Below are 16,611 nucleotides of genomic sequence, written 5' to 3'. Positions count from 1 at the left end.
ATTTCTTCGTAAACACGCATAAATTGAAACTGTAGGGTGGACTAGAAAATTCGTAATGCCAAGTTTGGACTGCAGTCTTTCATTTCAATGTGCGTTCACAGACAGAGAAGAAAATTAGTTTTGTCGCGCAATCGCTGGTCCGTATACTTTTGCGCACGAGTGTACCTGATCGTACGGCACGAACACTGCGTGCGTCGCGAGGTGAACATTCTTTCTTTATTTATTGATTTGTTTAAGACAATGCACAGATTGTCTTAGGGGACACGGCTAAAGGCATATATATGCCTGACTAGGCCGTGCCACCCGTACATTGGCAGCAAAATGGCAGTGGCAGGCTTTAAGGAGAGCACACGTGAAATTATAGTAGTACACATTTTCCAACACTTCAGTACACAATTCACGTAAAAAGAAAGAAAAAAGATTGAATCTTACACAGTTTTCTAAGCACTTGAAGCACAAAAACAAAAACATGTACGAAATTTTTTATACCTGTAGTTGAACATTTCTATTAGCCGTCGGATAGTAATAATTATTTTGCCGTTTTCTTCAAGCTTTGCTTTGAAATTCCAGAATTTAGCAGGTCCAATACCAAGGGGTAGTAGTTTAGAAGGTTAGGAAGTTGAACTGCTAGATTTTGACCGCCGTATTTTGTTCTGCAACGTCGTTTTCCTATAAGAGTTTTTCTGAGGTTATAGCTTATCGTTCTGCCATGGTATTTGCTTTGGAAGGAACATTTGTCTTCCCAGAATTGCCGTGAAATTTCGAGGAATAATTTGCAAGTGTGAAGTTTTGATGCTGTTAATATTTCATATTTCTTATAGGATGCTTTAGTGGTATCGGTATGTCCTAAGTTACCTATTGCACGCAGTGTGCGGTTTTGGAGTGTTTGATCTTAAGTTAGTTTGTGTAGTGGTTTACCGAACCAGGATACAATAAGTTAATCGAGAATGTATAAGCGCGTTGTAAATATTGCGCTTCCCATTTATCGGTAGCAAATATCGCAACCTGTATAGACACAAGTGTGCAGTCAAGGGCTGGACGGTCTGGTCAGCTTTCTATAGAAAGTAATTACTGCTTTCACTGACCAAACGAAAACGTAAAAGAAGAGACAATATGCACTCCTACTGTGGCCACGAGAAACGAAAGCCACGGACAAGAACCCACGAGCAACCAACCGTACGAATCAGAAACAACTTTGAGTTGTTCTACGGCAATCCAGCCTATATTTTACGGAAGCGTTTTCAGCGCCGCATTATATTGGGCTGTTAGCGCTGCCGTTTGCTATGTAGCAACCAAAGGCAGGGTACTATAAAGTCGATGGGTATGGCTGAAAATAATTTTACGCGTGCGTTGAGTGTTCTACGACCATGTTATTTCGACGTCAATTAGCACAAAACTGAGAAATTGGTCGTGTAATAGCCCGACATGGAGGGACCCGTGAATCAAAAATAAAATCAAAAAGATTCCCAAAGAGCCATATTTCCAGTGATGAAGCAACATTGAAGTCTTCAAGGTGGCCTTGAAGCCATGACTTAGGTGACGCGCGTGTGATCATAAGGGAACTGCCCGCTTTTTTCAAAAAAGTAACTTCGTAGAAGGAAAGTAGAAAATTGAGGGCGCAAAGCTGGGGGAGTACGGAGGACGGCGAACAATATACACGGGAGCGGGCTTCCATTTGCGAATATGCGAATTGTGAGCAGCAGCATTGTCTTGGAAGAATAGGACGCCTTACGATTTTGATTAATTGCCTCAATTTCGTGAACAAGTTATCACAATAGGTGCCCGTTACGGTGGCAAATTCTGGCAGGAAATTTGTCATCACTACTCCTTGGTGGTCCCACAGAACTGTCACCATCTCCTTGCTAGCTGAGCTTTGCATGCGTGATTTTTTTTTCGTATCGCTGTGCTTCCTTTGCTTAGACGAGAGTTTAGTTTGAACCCAAGTTTCACGTATTGTAATCAACCTTACAAAACAGTCATCTTGGTATTTCAAGGCACGCGGTCAAACGTTCAGGTTTGCAGGTCACTCGGTCGTCCTTGCGAAAAAAGCAAGCGGGAAACCGAATGTGATGGCACCTTTCACACTGTGCGAATGTTCTGAACAATATTTCCTATACATCCTACACTAGCCTTGAACTTTTCAGCTAGTTCTTCGATTATTATGCGTTGATGTTCCGAATGGCAGCCTCTCGTTCTGTGACAGTGTCCCCTTCCATGGCTGAATCAGGTTGACCAGGAGTCTGTGTCGTTTCGATTAAGTTCCGTCCACATTTGAACTGTCGATGTCAGCACCTAGCGACTACATACGATGGGGGTATCCGTCCTATACACTGTCGTTACTTACTGAAAAATTTGTTGGGGTTGTGCTGCTTTTGAGGATGTGAAAGTTATCAAGTGCCCCGTACTTCACTTGTTCCATTCTCCAACCTTCCTCATCGTCAGTATGGTAAAACAAAAATAGCTATTAGGAGAGAGCTGAATATCTTTTTTTTTTCTGTGCTGGAGTGATGAACGCCTAGCACCGTGCGAAATTTCTTTGCTGCACTTCCGCCCGCATACACACCAATGTGGGTCTGGGGAAACCTTCATTAAACGACCCTCGTAGCTCCACCCTGCAACACCCCGTGTGCACGCTAATGAATACGATTGACAAAGCGTGATGGAGTCGAGCAAGACGCCAAGAGAGCTTGTAAATAACTTTGTACGAGCGCAGTCAGTCTTTTCACGCACAGTGCGTACATTTGAATTGAATGCTCAAGCAATACTTCAACCAAACAGGCCCACTCTGCCAATGACACATTTTATAGCCCATCCGAGCTTGATTAAATATATTTATTCAATCATATTTTTATGTAATAAAGACATGAAAATATTACAAAAGAAAATGAAAGATATGCTAGTATTTGTGGCATTTTTCCAAACAAACGAAAGGGGGCGCTGAATATATAAGAAGCGTTCTTTTGAATATGTATTCGGTGCCAATCTCTCTCATACACTTTACATAACGTAGTCAGGCGGTACAGGTACCTTTTAAAGGAAGTTCCTTGTCTGGTCTGTTCATAGATCTGAAGAAGCGCACAACGGTAGACAGAGAAGACGTGCTCTCCTGTTCAGTGTCTTACCTTTTCTGGTACAAAGTGTGTGCTTCTTTGAGCCTGTAGGTACAGGTATGATTTCGCAATCGATAAGTCAACAAATAGTCAACTTGTCTTTCGGCCGGCTCACGAACTCGCATGTCGGGCCGCGTCACCAAGAATATGCCCATTGACCCACAAAGGAACGGACCGACAGCCACCTCCTTCAAGGGTACGCCCGTCAGCTCAGAACGCTCCCACTTCCCCGTGTCCTTTGTGATGCTTGTATGCAAAGACGTGTCAACATGCCCATTTAGCCTTTCTGTTGCAGCTCGCAAATTAATGTAACAGACCAAGTCCTGAACCTGTGTTTTCGTCGCCTTCGGAGGGTGACAGCAGCTGGCGGCCACTTAGCGAAGCCTGCCCAGCCACCTCACAATGCAAAGGGTCAGGTCAGTTCTCTTCCTCGTCTTCGGATGGTGGCGGCGTCTGGCGTCTGGTCGGCGAAGCCTGTCCAGCCACCTCACAATTCAAAGGATCAAGCCGTGACCAGGTCTCTCCCTCAGCTTCGGATGGTGGCGGCGTCTGGCGGCTTCTCGTCGAAGCCTTGACATCCACCTCACAATGGAAAAGACTGTGTCCCGAACCGGTCTTTCCGTCGCTTTCGGACGGTGCGAGCGCTCGCCGACCGCTTGTCGAAGCCTCATCAGTTACCTCCTCCTGCGTCGCAGTTTGGTCCTTAGCACAGCAAACTTCTCGCAAGTGACGGGACCGGGCAGAGGGCCGAGTGAACCTATTACCGCATGTGCTGCATTCGTACGGTTTTCTGCCCGAGTGCCGGAGCTTGTGTCGCTCCAGGTGGCTCCGATGAGTGAACGTGACCGGACAGTCGCGGCAGGCATACACCTTCCCGCCCGCGTGTTCTTCGATGTGGCTCGCGAATGTTTCCACCTGAAAGAAATCCCTGCCACAGGCACGGCAGCTGTACTTCTCGTTCGCGTGCATCTGTTCGTCGTCGTCATCGTCCTCCTCTTCCTGCTGTGGAGTGATAAGGGGGGAACAAGTTCCAGACGAGCGTGGGTGATCCGAGGCGACGGCCTGACGCCCGTGAGTCCGGCGGTGACGCCTGAGCGTCGCCTTGTCGGAAAACCTTGCTTCGCACGTTTCACATTTGTGCGGTCGCTCTTTCGTGTGCGTCAGCAGGTGGCAGTTCAACGTGTCCAACCTGGCGAACGTGGCCGGACAGAGGCGGCATTTGTGCGGCTTCGCGCGGGTGTGCGTCAACTGGTGCGCGCGAAGGGTGCTCTTGGAGGCGAATTCGCCCCCGCACACCGAGCACTCGTGCAGTTTCCCGCGCGCGTGCGTGACTTGGTGACGAGCGAGCGACGCCTTCTGGGCGAAGTTCCTTTCGCAGATGGCACAGTGGTACAGCCTTTCGCCCATATGCTTGTTCATCAGGTGCCGTCGGACGCACGACCTGCGGGCGAAGGTCTTTTCACATACGTGACACACGTGGGGTCCGTCGCCCTTGAACTTGCGTCGTAGTGTTGCTGGCGCTGCGCTGGCTTCAAGGTCTCTGTAAGCTCAGGAGAAAAAAAATATATATACACATCCGACGCGCATGTTCGAAGCCGTGAAACGAAGTTCTTGTGAAGCTGTAAATAAACACTAAAACTAAAGGCGATGCGTACAATTGTCTTTATTGTTATCATATGCAATGTGTAAACTCATGCAATGAGCTCTAAAGTGGTAGAACAAGGAAAAGCCACGTTTCGATAAGGGGCCTTGTCTACGTCAGTGCAGCAAATGGGGAGGTAGGTAAATCTGTAACAGTCCTCCAAGTGGACATGTCCATTTCGTCTGCTGCTGAAGTTCTGATTGGCTGGGCTGGGCTGCGCGTCCACAGAAGCCAGGCGCCTCAGCCAATCATAACTTGAACAGCAGACAAAATGGACATGTCCACTCGGTGGACTCTTACAAAATACCTCCGCTGCTTTCCATGACGGCGTTTTTATGCCTGTGTAGCTCACTCTCCCCTATCCTAAATGGGGGAGTGGGAGAGAGTGATTCCTTCAGAGTCCGGCTACTCGCCACCTGTGGGATGGAAAGAGTGAGCCAGGCGCGTACACGAAACGTTGATAAAGAAAGCAGTTGCTGCTCTGACGATGACATGTCACTTGGTTGAAATGTTGACTTCAGCGACAATCGTTCTACTGGTGTTAATTATTTCGAGCCTCTATTATTTTGTGAACCTAGCTCTTGTTTCTCTTGTTTTGGTCCTCAATAAAAAAAACTTCAATAAAGGTTTGCCATACCATACCGCACACGTATAAAATTTAATGCCATGCAGTATTTATGCCTATGTACTAGAGCATTCACAAGCTGGCCGAAATGCAAGCTGCCGTTTAAGCGAATGCACACACCAAGACGTTGGCGCAGCGATCTCACGATGGCGACGGTTATATTTGTCGAAGTGGGGCGCGGAAGGCAGCACATTGCCAAAGACTGTAATAGGCGAAGAACTCAGAATAAAAAGACGCAGTTTCGCACGAAAGGCGAAGCATCGATTACGATAGCAAATTACTAGACAGCCATGCAAAGTAAGGATAGTACATTTATCAGCTGTATCAACCTGTAAACATTCGCTTGCTAACTAAATTCATAAGCATGGTGTCAGTGCACAAAGCAAACATGGACGCATCACACTCGATGACTGTGAACACTCGCTGTCGAAACGCTGGCGTGAGGAAACGCGGCAGCAGCGGCGAGCGAAGTGACATTCGTGCTGTCATCGCTTCAACGCAAAGCAAGCGCCGAGGACACACAGCGCACAAAGCTACGAACCGCCGAGTACCTAAACTCTGCCCCCAACGCAGATCGCTCTCAACATACGGCCGCGCGCAGCCGCCACATGCGCAGCTGCAGAAAAAGAGAACGCCCCCCTCCCTCCCGTCCCCCCGCCGCCTCTCAACGTTAGGCGCCTCGCACGAGAGAGAAGACGGCGCGCATCCTCTTCGAATTCGTCCATTTCGCGCGGGCGAGATCGAGCCGCGATCGTTGGCTCCCTCGCACGCTTTCACTCGCACATACAGCATAGGGCGCGCGACAACAGTGTTATTGCCCTTGAACTTTATACGGAACCTCACGGCGACGGCGACGCTCACGGCAGAAATGCGCTTGGAGTGTCCATATAATTGTTATCGCAATAGGAAAGCTATGTGTACGCTGCCCAACTAAAGCAACTTGCATAGATGCGCCAGCCAATTAGGTTCGCTTACTTCAGTGACTGTTAAACAAAACTAATGTTTAACAGTCTCGGACGAGAACCGCAATTTACGATAGGTAGCGAGGCACTGGAAGTGGTAAGAGAATACATCTACTTAGGGCAGGTAGTGATCGCGGATCCGGATCATGAGACTGAAATAATCCGAACAATAAGAATGGGCTGGGGTGCGTTTGGCAGGCATTCTCAGATCATGAACAGCAGGTTGCCATTGTCCCTCAAGAGAAAAGTGTATAACAGCTGTGTCTTACCAGTATTCACCTACGGGGCAAAAAGCTCGAGGCTTACGAAAAGGGTTCTACTTAAATTGGGGATGTCGAAACGAGCTATGGAAAGAAGAATGATGGGTGTAACGTTAAGGGATAAGAAGAGAGCAGATTGGGTGAGGGAACAAACGCGAGTTAATGACATCTTAGTAGAAATAAACAAAAGGAAATGGGCATTGGCAAGGCATGTAATGAGGAGGGAAGATAACCGATGGTCATTAAGGGTTACGGACCGGACTCCAAAAGAAAGGAAGCGTAGCAGGGGGTGGCAGAAATTTAGTTGGGCGGATGAGATTAGGAAGTTTGGAGGGTCAACATGGCCACAGTTAGCACATGACCGGGGTAGTTGGAGAAGTATGGGAGAGGCCTTTGACCTGCAGTGGGCGTAGCCAGGCTGATGATGATCATTGTGACTTCGGTGACATCAAGCGGTTTGCTGTGTTTAAAACTGCTGTTACCTTCACAGAGATCTGTCTGTGGGTCACTAGTTCTACGATGAAGTCAATCTGTTGGCGAATATTACGGGTGATCCTGATATTGGTGCTCAGACAAAGGTATATATAACCTTTAAAAAACGAACTTTGATATTGTAATTAGCGTAGCATACACATTAGCACGCCAAAGTCATTAACCTGCGATCGTACTGCAGCTGATTCGGCTCTTTCAGAGGAGGGCAGGCGCCGAGTTCTCGTGAACAGGGCTTGAAGTGAATTCTTAGGTTACCACCGACTATATACAGGGCGCTATTTTTTTTTTTTTTTTAGCTGCATCAAAATTTTGTGAATATTACCTATGGTGGATGGCACAGTTCTAACCCTTGATCTGAATAGCTCGTTGAGGTGGCCATTACATTACGAGAAAGCAAAATGTTCAATTGAATAATTAACGTACTTGCGTTAACCTTTTAATGAATTTTGCCAGATATTTCCATCTACGAATTATAGCTGCTGAGTTCGCACGGCGCATCCACTTGGAACGAATTCTCTGGACAGCACCAGTTCCGAGATAATGATATTCAATGTCTGACGAAATGCACGGGCGTTCCAGTTACATCTTTAAGAAACCGCTGCTTTATGCATTAAAGCACAAGATTGACTGGAATACCTATGCATTTCGACGGAAACTTAGAAAATTGACATCTCGGAACTGGTGCTGTTCAGAAAATTCGTTACAAGTGGATACGCCGTCCGAACTCAGCGGCTATAATTCGTAGATTGAAATATGTGGCGTAAATTATTTATTAAAAAGTTAATTCGCGTAATTACGTCAATTGTTCAGTTGAACATTTTATTTCACGTAGAAGTAATGGCCGCCTCATCGAGTAACTTAGATCAAGTATTAGAATTGTGTTACCTGCAATACGCAATCTTTAAAAAATTTGGTGCAGCTAAACAAAAAAGCGCCCTGTACAGTACTCACCCGTTTCATGTCTGCCTCTGTCGCTTGATGGAAAGTGGCCCACACGCGTACGTGCTTTTGTGCGCAAGTACCCCTTAATGTGATAGACGCATAAATATTCCCAAATAGCTACTTCGCGTTTGCACGAGTTTGGAGGCGAATTTGCCTCCGTATGCGGGACACCCGTGTGGTTGGTGCTACGCGAGAGATAACTTGTGGGCGAACCTGCTTTCGGTGACGTAGTAATACAGGCGCAGATATTCGTCGGCGTGCTTATTCCTCAGGTGTCGTCGGACGGACGACCTCAGGGCGAAGGTCTTTCGACAGATGTGACAAGCCTGGAGTCCGCCATCGCCGAGTCCACGTGGTCGTGGCCCTGCTCCCTGCACTGCGCTGGTGGCGGAGTCTCTGAAAGTTAACGAGAAGGAAAAATTAGACACGGCCAACGCACTACTATGTGAAGCGAAGTAGTAAGTAAACGCTATAAAATTTTATGCGATGTGTTCCATCATCATCATCATCATCCTATCTATGTCCACGGCAGGACGAAGGCCTCTCCCTGCGATCTCCAATTACCCCTGTCCTGCGCCAACCGATTCCAACTAGCACCCGCAAAGTTGCTAATTTCGTCGCACTACCTAGTGGTGCGACGAAATTCTGCCGTCCTCTATTGCGCTTTCCTTCTCTTGGTACCCATTCTGTCACCCTAATGGTCCAACGGTTATCTAATCTGCGCCTTACATGACTTGCCCCGCGCCATTTTTTTCCCTTAATGTTTATTAGAATATCGTCTATACCCGTTTGCTATCTGATCCAAACCGCTCTCTTTCTGTCTCTTAACGTTATGCCTAGCATTCTTCGTTTCATCGCTCCTTGCGCGCTCCTTAACTTGTTCTATTTCTTAACCATTCTATCTTCATTTAATTGTATGGGCACTCCGGGGAAACTTCTGCCGTCGGCGTTGGCGTTCTTCATCGACGCCGCCATATTGCGTATAGGCAGTGGCGCCACCTATGTGAACTCGGCATGCCGGCTTGGACGAGCCACGGCCGGGCTAGAGGGGAGGCCCGCGCGCCGCACCTCCCGCCCAGCCGTGGGCGAGCGCTCCGTGTTGTACGCCAGGTGCACGTTCGGCGGCACTTCCTTTTGGTTGCGTTCCCCGCAGGGGCGTCTGCGTCAGCAGGCGTTTGGTGCGTTGCGACACCACGGACCCGAGCACATGGGGGCCGGACCCACCCGCGTGTAGCCATGCGCGGCCCATAGCCGAGTCCGGGGAAAAGGGGATCCTGGGGTATTAGAGGTTGGATTGCGCAACATTTTGACGAGACACACAGAAGACCTCTGACCTCTAATATGCTATACCAACACGCCCAGTCGTCAACCTTGGCAAGGATCCTGGGGGTAGAGGCGAAGCCGAGTGTTTGGACCTTTATGGCGCGTCGGTGTTGTCGGGGCGGCTGCTCTTTTGGCGTTCCTGATCAGATGAAGTTAAGGCCCGTGCGAGTTCGCGGGACACCTCAGCGTGTCTCGCAGCGACAGAAACGGGCGCACACTCGGATGCATCAGGCCGGTACGGGAGAATTGTTTCGATAGTGGGCCACGAATGGCGGCTGTAAAATAAGAAAAATGGCGAAAAACCAGTGGTGCTCTGTATCGCGGTGTTGTATGCGTAGGTGACAAAGGGTAGAATGAGGCCCCAGTTTGTGTGGTCAGAGGCGACGTGCACGGCAAGCATGTCGTCCAAGCGTACGGTTAAAGTGGTCAGTGAGCCCGACTTCATGGGCCCGACTTACTGCTTTGACAAGCTGTCTGTGCAAGCGCTTTGAAAAGATGATAAACCGGCGCCTAGTCCATCTCCTAGAAAGAAACGGAATACCAGATCCTTACCAGTGTGCCTTCCGAGAAGGCACAAATTCAAGAAAGGGGCTGACAGATGGAATAGCACACTGCGGTATAAGGGTTATGAACAGGGATAAGGTGCCTCAGAAAGGCTGGCCAACGTTTCGATAGGAGGACCTATCTTCGTCAAAGGCGGCCTCGTCATCCTCGGCATGTTAGTTTTAAAGGGTTAGTGCAGTGACGTCACGTGCAGTTGTTGTCGGTGGCGGCTGGTTGTAAAAGAAGAGACTTCAGAGAGAATGAACGCTGTCGCCTGACGTCTGTGAGCGTGGTTCCCAAGACGAGGAGAGCGGGAAGGAGGGGAGAAAAGAAAATAAAGAAAAGGAGAGAAAGAAAAAGAATGGGGGTACTAAGAAAAAAAGGAAAGAACAAAAAAAGGAAAAAGACGGGCATGGGGGGGGGGGGGAGCGAGAGGTTAGGGAGCATTCACGAGTGTCGTTGGCGGCATGTTTAGAAGAGCCGGTCAGGCGGTCAGTACGCTAGTAACAAAAAAGACACAAAAAGACATCCGTTGAAAGAGTGACTTTCGTGGCGTAGCAGCAATGGTGCATCGAGCAATTTTGAAAGAGCTAAGATGGCGACAAGGAGTCTGGGGTGCAATGCATGGGCTAACTGAAAGGCATCGGAATGGTTTTTCAAGGGACGTTAGGACGACACCTACGTTAGCTAAACGTAGGTGTCGTTACGGCGGTATACAGAAATGGCGATACCCTGTGTGGCTGAGGCTCCGAAAAAGGTACAATGGCGTCTGGGACTTTGGAATGTGTTGGTAAGGGTGTTTAAAATATATATATATACCTATATCTGTGTGTGTGTGTGTGTGTGTGCGTGTGTGTGTGCGGTGTGTGTGTGTGTGTGCGTGCGTGTGTGCGTGTGCGCGCGCGTGTGTGTGCGTGCGTGCGTGTGCGCGCGCGCGTGTGTGTGCGTGCGTGCGCGCGCGCGCGTGTGTGTGTGTGCGTGCGTGCGTGCGTGTGTGTGTGTGTGCGCGTGTGCGTGCGTGTGTGTGTGCGCGTGTGCGTGCGTGTGTGTGTGTGCGCGTGCGTGCGTGCGTGTGCGTGCGTGCGTGCGTGCGTGCGTGCGTGTGCGTGTGTGGTTTCCGTATTTCATGATTTGGGGAAAGCGTATGACACCACATGGTGTTTCGGTATTATCCGAGACGTTACCGCGATGGGTGTCCGCGGCAATATGTTGAGTACTATCGAAATTTACCTTGTGCACTGACGATCGTGTCTGCAGAGTATTAAACAGTTGAATGATGCTAAAACGCTGTACCTTCAAACGCAAACGCCTGCGCCCTTCGTTTCGAGGAAGCCTCGGCTTCATGTTGGAGTGTCAATGTCGCACGGTAAACAGACTCTACGCGAAACGGACTGCCTGCAACGTCACCAATTATGGCACGTGACTTCGGTAAATCATCCAATCCGGAACGTGCAATACCGCCATGTAAAGTGTGCTACGTGTAAAAAAAAAAAAAACCACCCTCGTTCTACGAAATTAACCTGTACTTCGCGTGAGCGTACTTCCTCTAATTTCTGCCGTCATTGTTTATTTATTTATTCTCTTATTGTTTATCTAATTGTTTACCTGATTTGATTACATGCGTCTCCGAACGTCGAGTTGTGTCGGGCGCTGCGAATCCCGCTCCATCTTTACCTGTGTTTGTTTGCTTTGTTCTATTCGTCATTTTACAGCAAATTGTTCTATCTCTATCTGGGTGGGCCCTTCCCTTTCCTTCGGCAGTGGCCGTCCGATTGGTACAGGAATTCCAACCTGGCGGCCATTGCCACGTGTCATTTAATGAATGACTGAAGACTGTTTCAGATGTCCTTCCTGCAAATGGCACCTTCGCAAGGCGGGATGACACGGATCCAAGGACTGTCCTACTACCACCTTATTAACTGGGGCACTCGGAACCTGGCACATCACTGCACTTTTCACGCGCATCTCTGGAATCCAACCTCGTTAAACGCCATAGGCGGGGACCTTATGCCCTCGCTGATCGGACCTTAGGATACTAGGAGTTACCGTGCCCACATATTTTTCCAATTGGTTTTTATCTCAAAAATAAGCGCTTTGGGTTACCTTTAAAAACCCGTTATTCATTTAACGTCGATTGGCTTTAAACGCCTTATCGTATGCCAGTAGGAACGGCCTTCCCCCACATTTAATTCTCTGACACCTGGGGACCAGAGACAAACTGGGGCGCTGACGCCATCCGCTTCGCGCCGCCCTATGCACCGCGGCAGCTATGTCGATGACGTCATTCGCAGCGTCGGTCGCCTGTTCTTATCTAGGTCATCAATCATCCGCCGTAACGGCTGCTCCGCTGGCCTCATTATTGGCGCAGCGCCAGCTTTTATCGCCGAGCTTCGTACAACTGCATCGCGAACCTTCAAAGTGGGGCCATATACGCTCACAGGTAAAAAAAAAAATTGATCATGGAGACGAGGATCCATGACGTAAACGTGACGCATTCGACCGGCGTCGGGATATATGACTGAGCGCAAGGAACGAATGACCGTTTGCGGACGCTAGTCGGGATCATGGTCGGCGCGACATCTGAATTTCTCCTACTTCCTCTAATAAATTATTAATCAACCAATGTGAAAACATTCTTGCTGCAATCTGCTGCCTAGACGGCGTTTTGCACCATCCAGTGTATGATCAAAATTTCCGATGAGGACTGGTGAGGGAAGAACGATAATGAGCTGACGCCTTCCTGTAGCCAATGCTCAGCCGGCCCCCAATCGCGGGTTTCAGATACGCTTACTGTGCGTCGTCATCCGTGGTAGCTGGATCATCCGAAGCCTCTGGGTCGCTTTCTTCCGCAGCTGTGGGGTCGTCACCTGAAGTCGTGGCTGCTGATCCAGAGGGTCCACTTTCGGCCAAGTCTGGATGCCATCAACAAAAATTACTACGTAAACTTTTTTTTGACTGCATGGTTTTCCATAAGGCTTATTATGGTTAAACATATGCATTGAAGCCTCGTTCGCGAATAAGCTGCATCAGTTACCAGGGGAACGCGTCGTTCGAAATTAACCGTCGGTCTGTCCGTACCCCAGACTTCTTTCTTTCTTTTGGTTTACGCATTGTAAATTCTGTGGAATACTGCTTTCAGCACAAAGCTAAAGGCAAAAGGAATGCCTGACTTCGTCATGCCGCCACGGGGACAGTCAGCAACAGGATACAGTAAAGTAGCAACAAATAAATAAATAAAATAAAAAGAAGCACATTATGAGAAGCACATAACTATGATATACATGGAAAGCATATTTAGCGCCAGTGAACACGGACAGAAGGGAGTCGACACCACAATGCGCCGTCTCCCCTCTGTCTTTGTTCGCTGACGCTAAATATGCTTGCCGTCCGGCAAGCCGAAGGTGCCGCCCGAGTCCAAGGACTTCAAGTCACCACTTGAGGCCACCACAACAAAACTGCCGGACTAGTCTTTAATAAAGTTTCTTCTGCTTCTTCCAAGTCAGTTTACCAACACGCCTAACAAATGGCAATATGATATACAAGTTGTAAGAAAGGACGGGCAATGGAATAGGGGGCGCGAATTAACACACGGGCAGGAGGAGCATCATTAGCAACTGTTTTATTATGCTTTCACTATTCACTGATATTCAGCACATGATACACGAAAGACGACACGCCGCAACTGCAAGACAACAGTTGCATGAACAGACAGGAAACGGACAAACGATCCTCGTGTTTCGCGACACAAGTTCTCAACAAGGCTCTTTCTGACCGGGACGAGGACACAAACGGAAAAGCGAGTTCATCACACATACCTGTAATCCGCATAAGAGAAGCGGCAGTACTAAGCAAAATCTTTCAAGGGCAGTATGCCCCAGCAACCTCTGGCCTCGCCTGTGGTCTCCCATATCGCACATATTCAAGCCATTTCAAGCGGCCGCGTCACCAACCTCACCACCGGCATCGTCATGACCACCGGCGGACAAAGCTTCGCAACGAACAAGTGTTTATCTCGCTCTTGCGACGTCTTAAAGAGCGGTTTAGCGTTCGGGGATGAACGGGCCTCGTATTCAGTTGCGAGAGAGCACGAAAACATCTGAGGCACTTAGCTAATGCTATCTCTCATTTCAGCACTGCAGTGCGCAGCCGCAGTATCCAAAGAGCGAGGAGTAGACGCGTTTTCTTTGAGGCAACGAAATTGTGTGCATTTCGCGCACATAGACCGCTTTAAGAAAGGAAACCAACGCGGGAGCCAATAATTGACCGGCAAACGCTGTAGCAGCTACAGGAAACGAAATTTAACGACGTGAACTCGGGCGATCGAAAGACGGAACGCGGTCCTTACTCGTTTATACAGAAGGATCGCAGATTACTGGCTAAAACAACCGCGTAAAGATGTCTCTTCGAGAGTGGTATACATGAAATAACGTCTTATAATAACTCATAATTAGGTTTCAAAGCCAGAAATCGGGGCTCCAACAATGTTCGTATTGGACTGTTCTGCGACAGTTTTGTTTATTTATTAAAGTGAAAACCTTAAGTAGATCGTTGCAATGGATCATACACCCGTAAGCAAGCGAAGATGTAATGGCTGCATATGAAAGAAGAAATGAATGAAAGAAAGAAAGAAGGAAAGAACGAACGAAAACAAAAAACAAAACCTTTACGTAGTGCATTAGGTGCTCGCATGTGACGTTCAGGAGGTCGACCTACAGTACATCAAGTTTACTTCACACTGCAGCTCCCTATGTCTTGCAAGAAGTCTGACCCTTCCAAGCGTATAACTTAATGCACTACCACGTGTGCAGCAGGCTTTCACTTTCACGTGTTACAGGAGTGTAACCTGCTGCTGAATATTTTTATTTATTTATTTCACAATATGTCATTGTCAGTGGTGGCGCAGCAAGGGGCAGCAGGAACCTCCGCATTCAGAAGTGCATCTTAACTTTTTTTAAAAACAATTATGGGGTTTTACGTGCCAAAACCACTTTCTAATTATGAGGCACGTTGTAGTGGAGGACTCCGGAAATTTTGACCACCTGGGATTCTTTAACGTGCACCTAAATCTGAGTACACGGGTGTTTTCACATTTCGCCTCCAACGAAATGCGGCCGCCGAGGCCGGGATTCGATCCCGCGATCTTCGTGCTCAGCAGCCCAACACCGTAGCCCCTGAGCAACCACGGCGGGCTTGCATCTCAACTTGAAGCCCATGGTTGACTTCACCTAAATGACGCCGGTCGTGAACGCGCCGAAGGAAAAAGCAATGAGCGTCCTGCTGGGCACGTTCACGCCAGGCGTCATTCAGATGAACAAGCGAAGCGTGGGCTTCAAGTTAAGAAGCATATCTGAATACGGGGAAATAAGTCGCCCGACTAGGCATCTAGCACCATAGGAACAGGGGCAGCACACGGAGCTGCACACAGAGCAGGCAGCCGCCTCCACGCGGAAACGGTTATGGAAGCTTCGTTGCAAAATGAGCGTTCGAGCAAAGTGAACTCACCTCGATTCTTGCCTCTGCGCGTTGACAAAATGCGGGTGCTGGGCGCGCAGACGCGCGCAATCGCTTTTGCAATTGTCGCCCTGCCACGCTGCCTTCTCGAACGAGCCTCACGTGCGTCCCGACGCGTCCCGTTTTGTGCCATGGTTTTCCCGCCTTCTTCGAGCTATCGCGTGCAAGAGTACAAGTTTGCAGGCAGCGAGCGTGTTCTGGGTGTAATCCGGCAGCGTGTTGTGCAACTATACTGCTGCTCGATATTGCCGACCGCTCGCCTGCGCCCCGAACTACAGAACGCAGACACAAACAAGGCTTATGCTACACTGGCAACACTGGCGCTAAATTGCATCAAAGCCGATAGATGCACGAGCGATGTTTTTTTTTTTTTCTTTACAAGCGTCTTGCTTGAATTTTAGTAGTGAGTAGCGCCACCGGTTGTTGCGGCACGCGCGGGCACACATACGCTTATAATCTCAAAAGCCATATCTTTGTGCTGATGGTATAGAGTTTCCAACGTGCTTCCTGCTAAACTTACCGGAGGAAACTGGTTCAGCTAGACTGATGATGATCGAACTTTATTAGGAGCAGATGAAATTGCTTGTTCCCCTTCTTTGCAGGTGGCCCCCTCAGACCAGGAAGCCATGTGGCCTAGCCGTGTGCCAGAAATACTGGGAGTGTGGCTGGTACGGCGGACCCCGGCGCAGCTCTCTTAAAGGGCCCCTCACCAGGTCTGGCCATTTCGAGCTGACAAGCGCAGAGCATACAATGCGCGATAACGATCGTGTCTGCAAAGTATTACATCGCTACGCGCCACGGAAAGATCTGAAATTTCAAACCGAACGCCGTTCTCCCTTCTCGCGCGATCCTCGAGGTCCGGTATGGGAGAACGCAGGGAAGGAATTTCGCTTGCGGAGCTAGACAGTGCAGAGAGTGTCTCGCTTGGCAGTGGAGCTCGCCTCCTGAAATCATGGGTTCGCGGCTGGGAAATATTTCTATCTCGGCTATTAATAAGCCGACTTGAAAATTTTTTTGCAACGGATCGCTCCCTAGAGGACACGTAACAATCTCCAGCGCATAACCGAAGCTTGCTGAGTGGCCTCGTTCCGTGCCTTGCAACTATGATTTCTCTAATCAAATGCGTCTAAAGAGCAAAATTCTTCAACGAGACAACTGGTGGGCCAGTTTTTGCATTAGGGAAATGAAACTCTAGTGACTG

The 16,611-nt window shown here is 48.8% G+C and overlaps 2 protein-coding genes across 2 annotated transcripts in view; both read right to left on the bottom strand.

Moving 5' to 3' along the window:
* LOC126539105 (uncharacterized) overlaps nucleotides 1-16,611 on the bottom strand; it is a 64,221-nt gene that overhangs the window by 17,486 nt on the left and 30,124 nt on the right. Inside the window, exon 7 of the mRNA XM_055075190.2 lies at nucleotides 3,440-3,494. Within this exon, the coding sequence (XP_054931165.2) occupies nucleotides 3,440-3,494 (55 nt within the window). The remainder of the gene's footprint in view (nucleotides 1-3,439; nucleotides 3,495-16,611) is intronic.
* Nucleotides 2,785-16,429, bottom strand: LOC126539106 (uncharacterized). Its single transcript, XM_050185832.3, has 4 exons — nucleotides 15,402-16,429; nucleotides 12,691-12,811; nucleotides 8,247-8,429; nucleotides 2,785-4,650 (listed from the first exon to the last, which is right to left on the bottom strand). The coding sequence occupies exons 1-4, from the start codon at nucleotides 15,541-15,543 to the stop codon at nucleotides 3,528-3,530; spliced, it is 1,569 nt and encodes a 522-aa protein (XP_050041789.2). The 5' UTR covers nucleotides 15,544-16,429; the 3' UTR covers nucleotides 2,785-3,527.

Source organism: Dermacentor andersoni, chromosome 11 (assembly GCF_023375885.2).
Source record: "Dermacentor andersoni chromosome 11, qqDerAnde1_hic_scaffold, whole genome shotgun sequence".
In the NCBI taxonomy this organism is placed as follows: Eukaryota; Metazoa; Arthropoda; class Arachnida; order Ixodida; family Ixodidae; genus Dermacentor; species Dermacentor andersoni.
The sequence above is the reverse complement of the archived record's forward strand: the minus strand, read 5'-3'. Positions and strand labels throughout refer to the sequence as shown.

Coding starts and splice junctions, on each gene's coding strand:
- LOC126539106 (XM_050185832.3), bottom strand. CDS start 15,543: ATGGCACAAAACGGGACGCGTCGGGACGCACGTGAGGCTCGTTCGAGA. Junction 12,812..15,401: donor GCGCAGAGGCAAGAATCGAG/GTGAGTTCACTT, acceptor GATGGCATCCAG/ACTTGGCCGAAAGTGGACCC. Junction 4,651..8,246: donor TACTACGTCACCGAAAGCAG/GTTCGCCCACAA, acceptor CTGAGCTTACAG/AGACCTTGAAGCCAGCGCAG.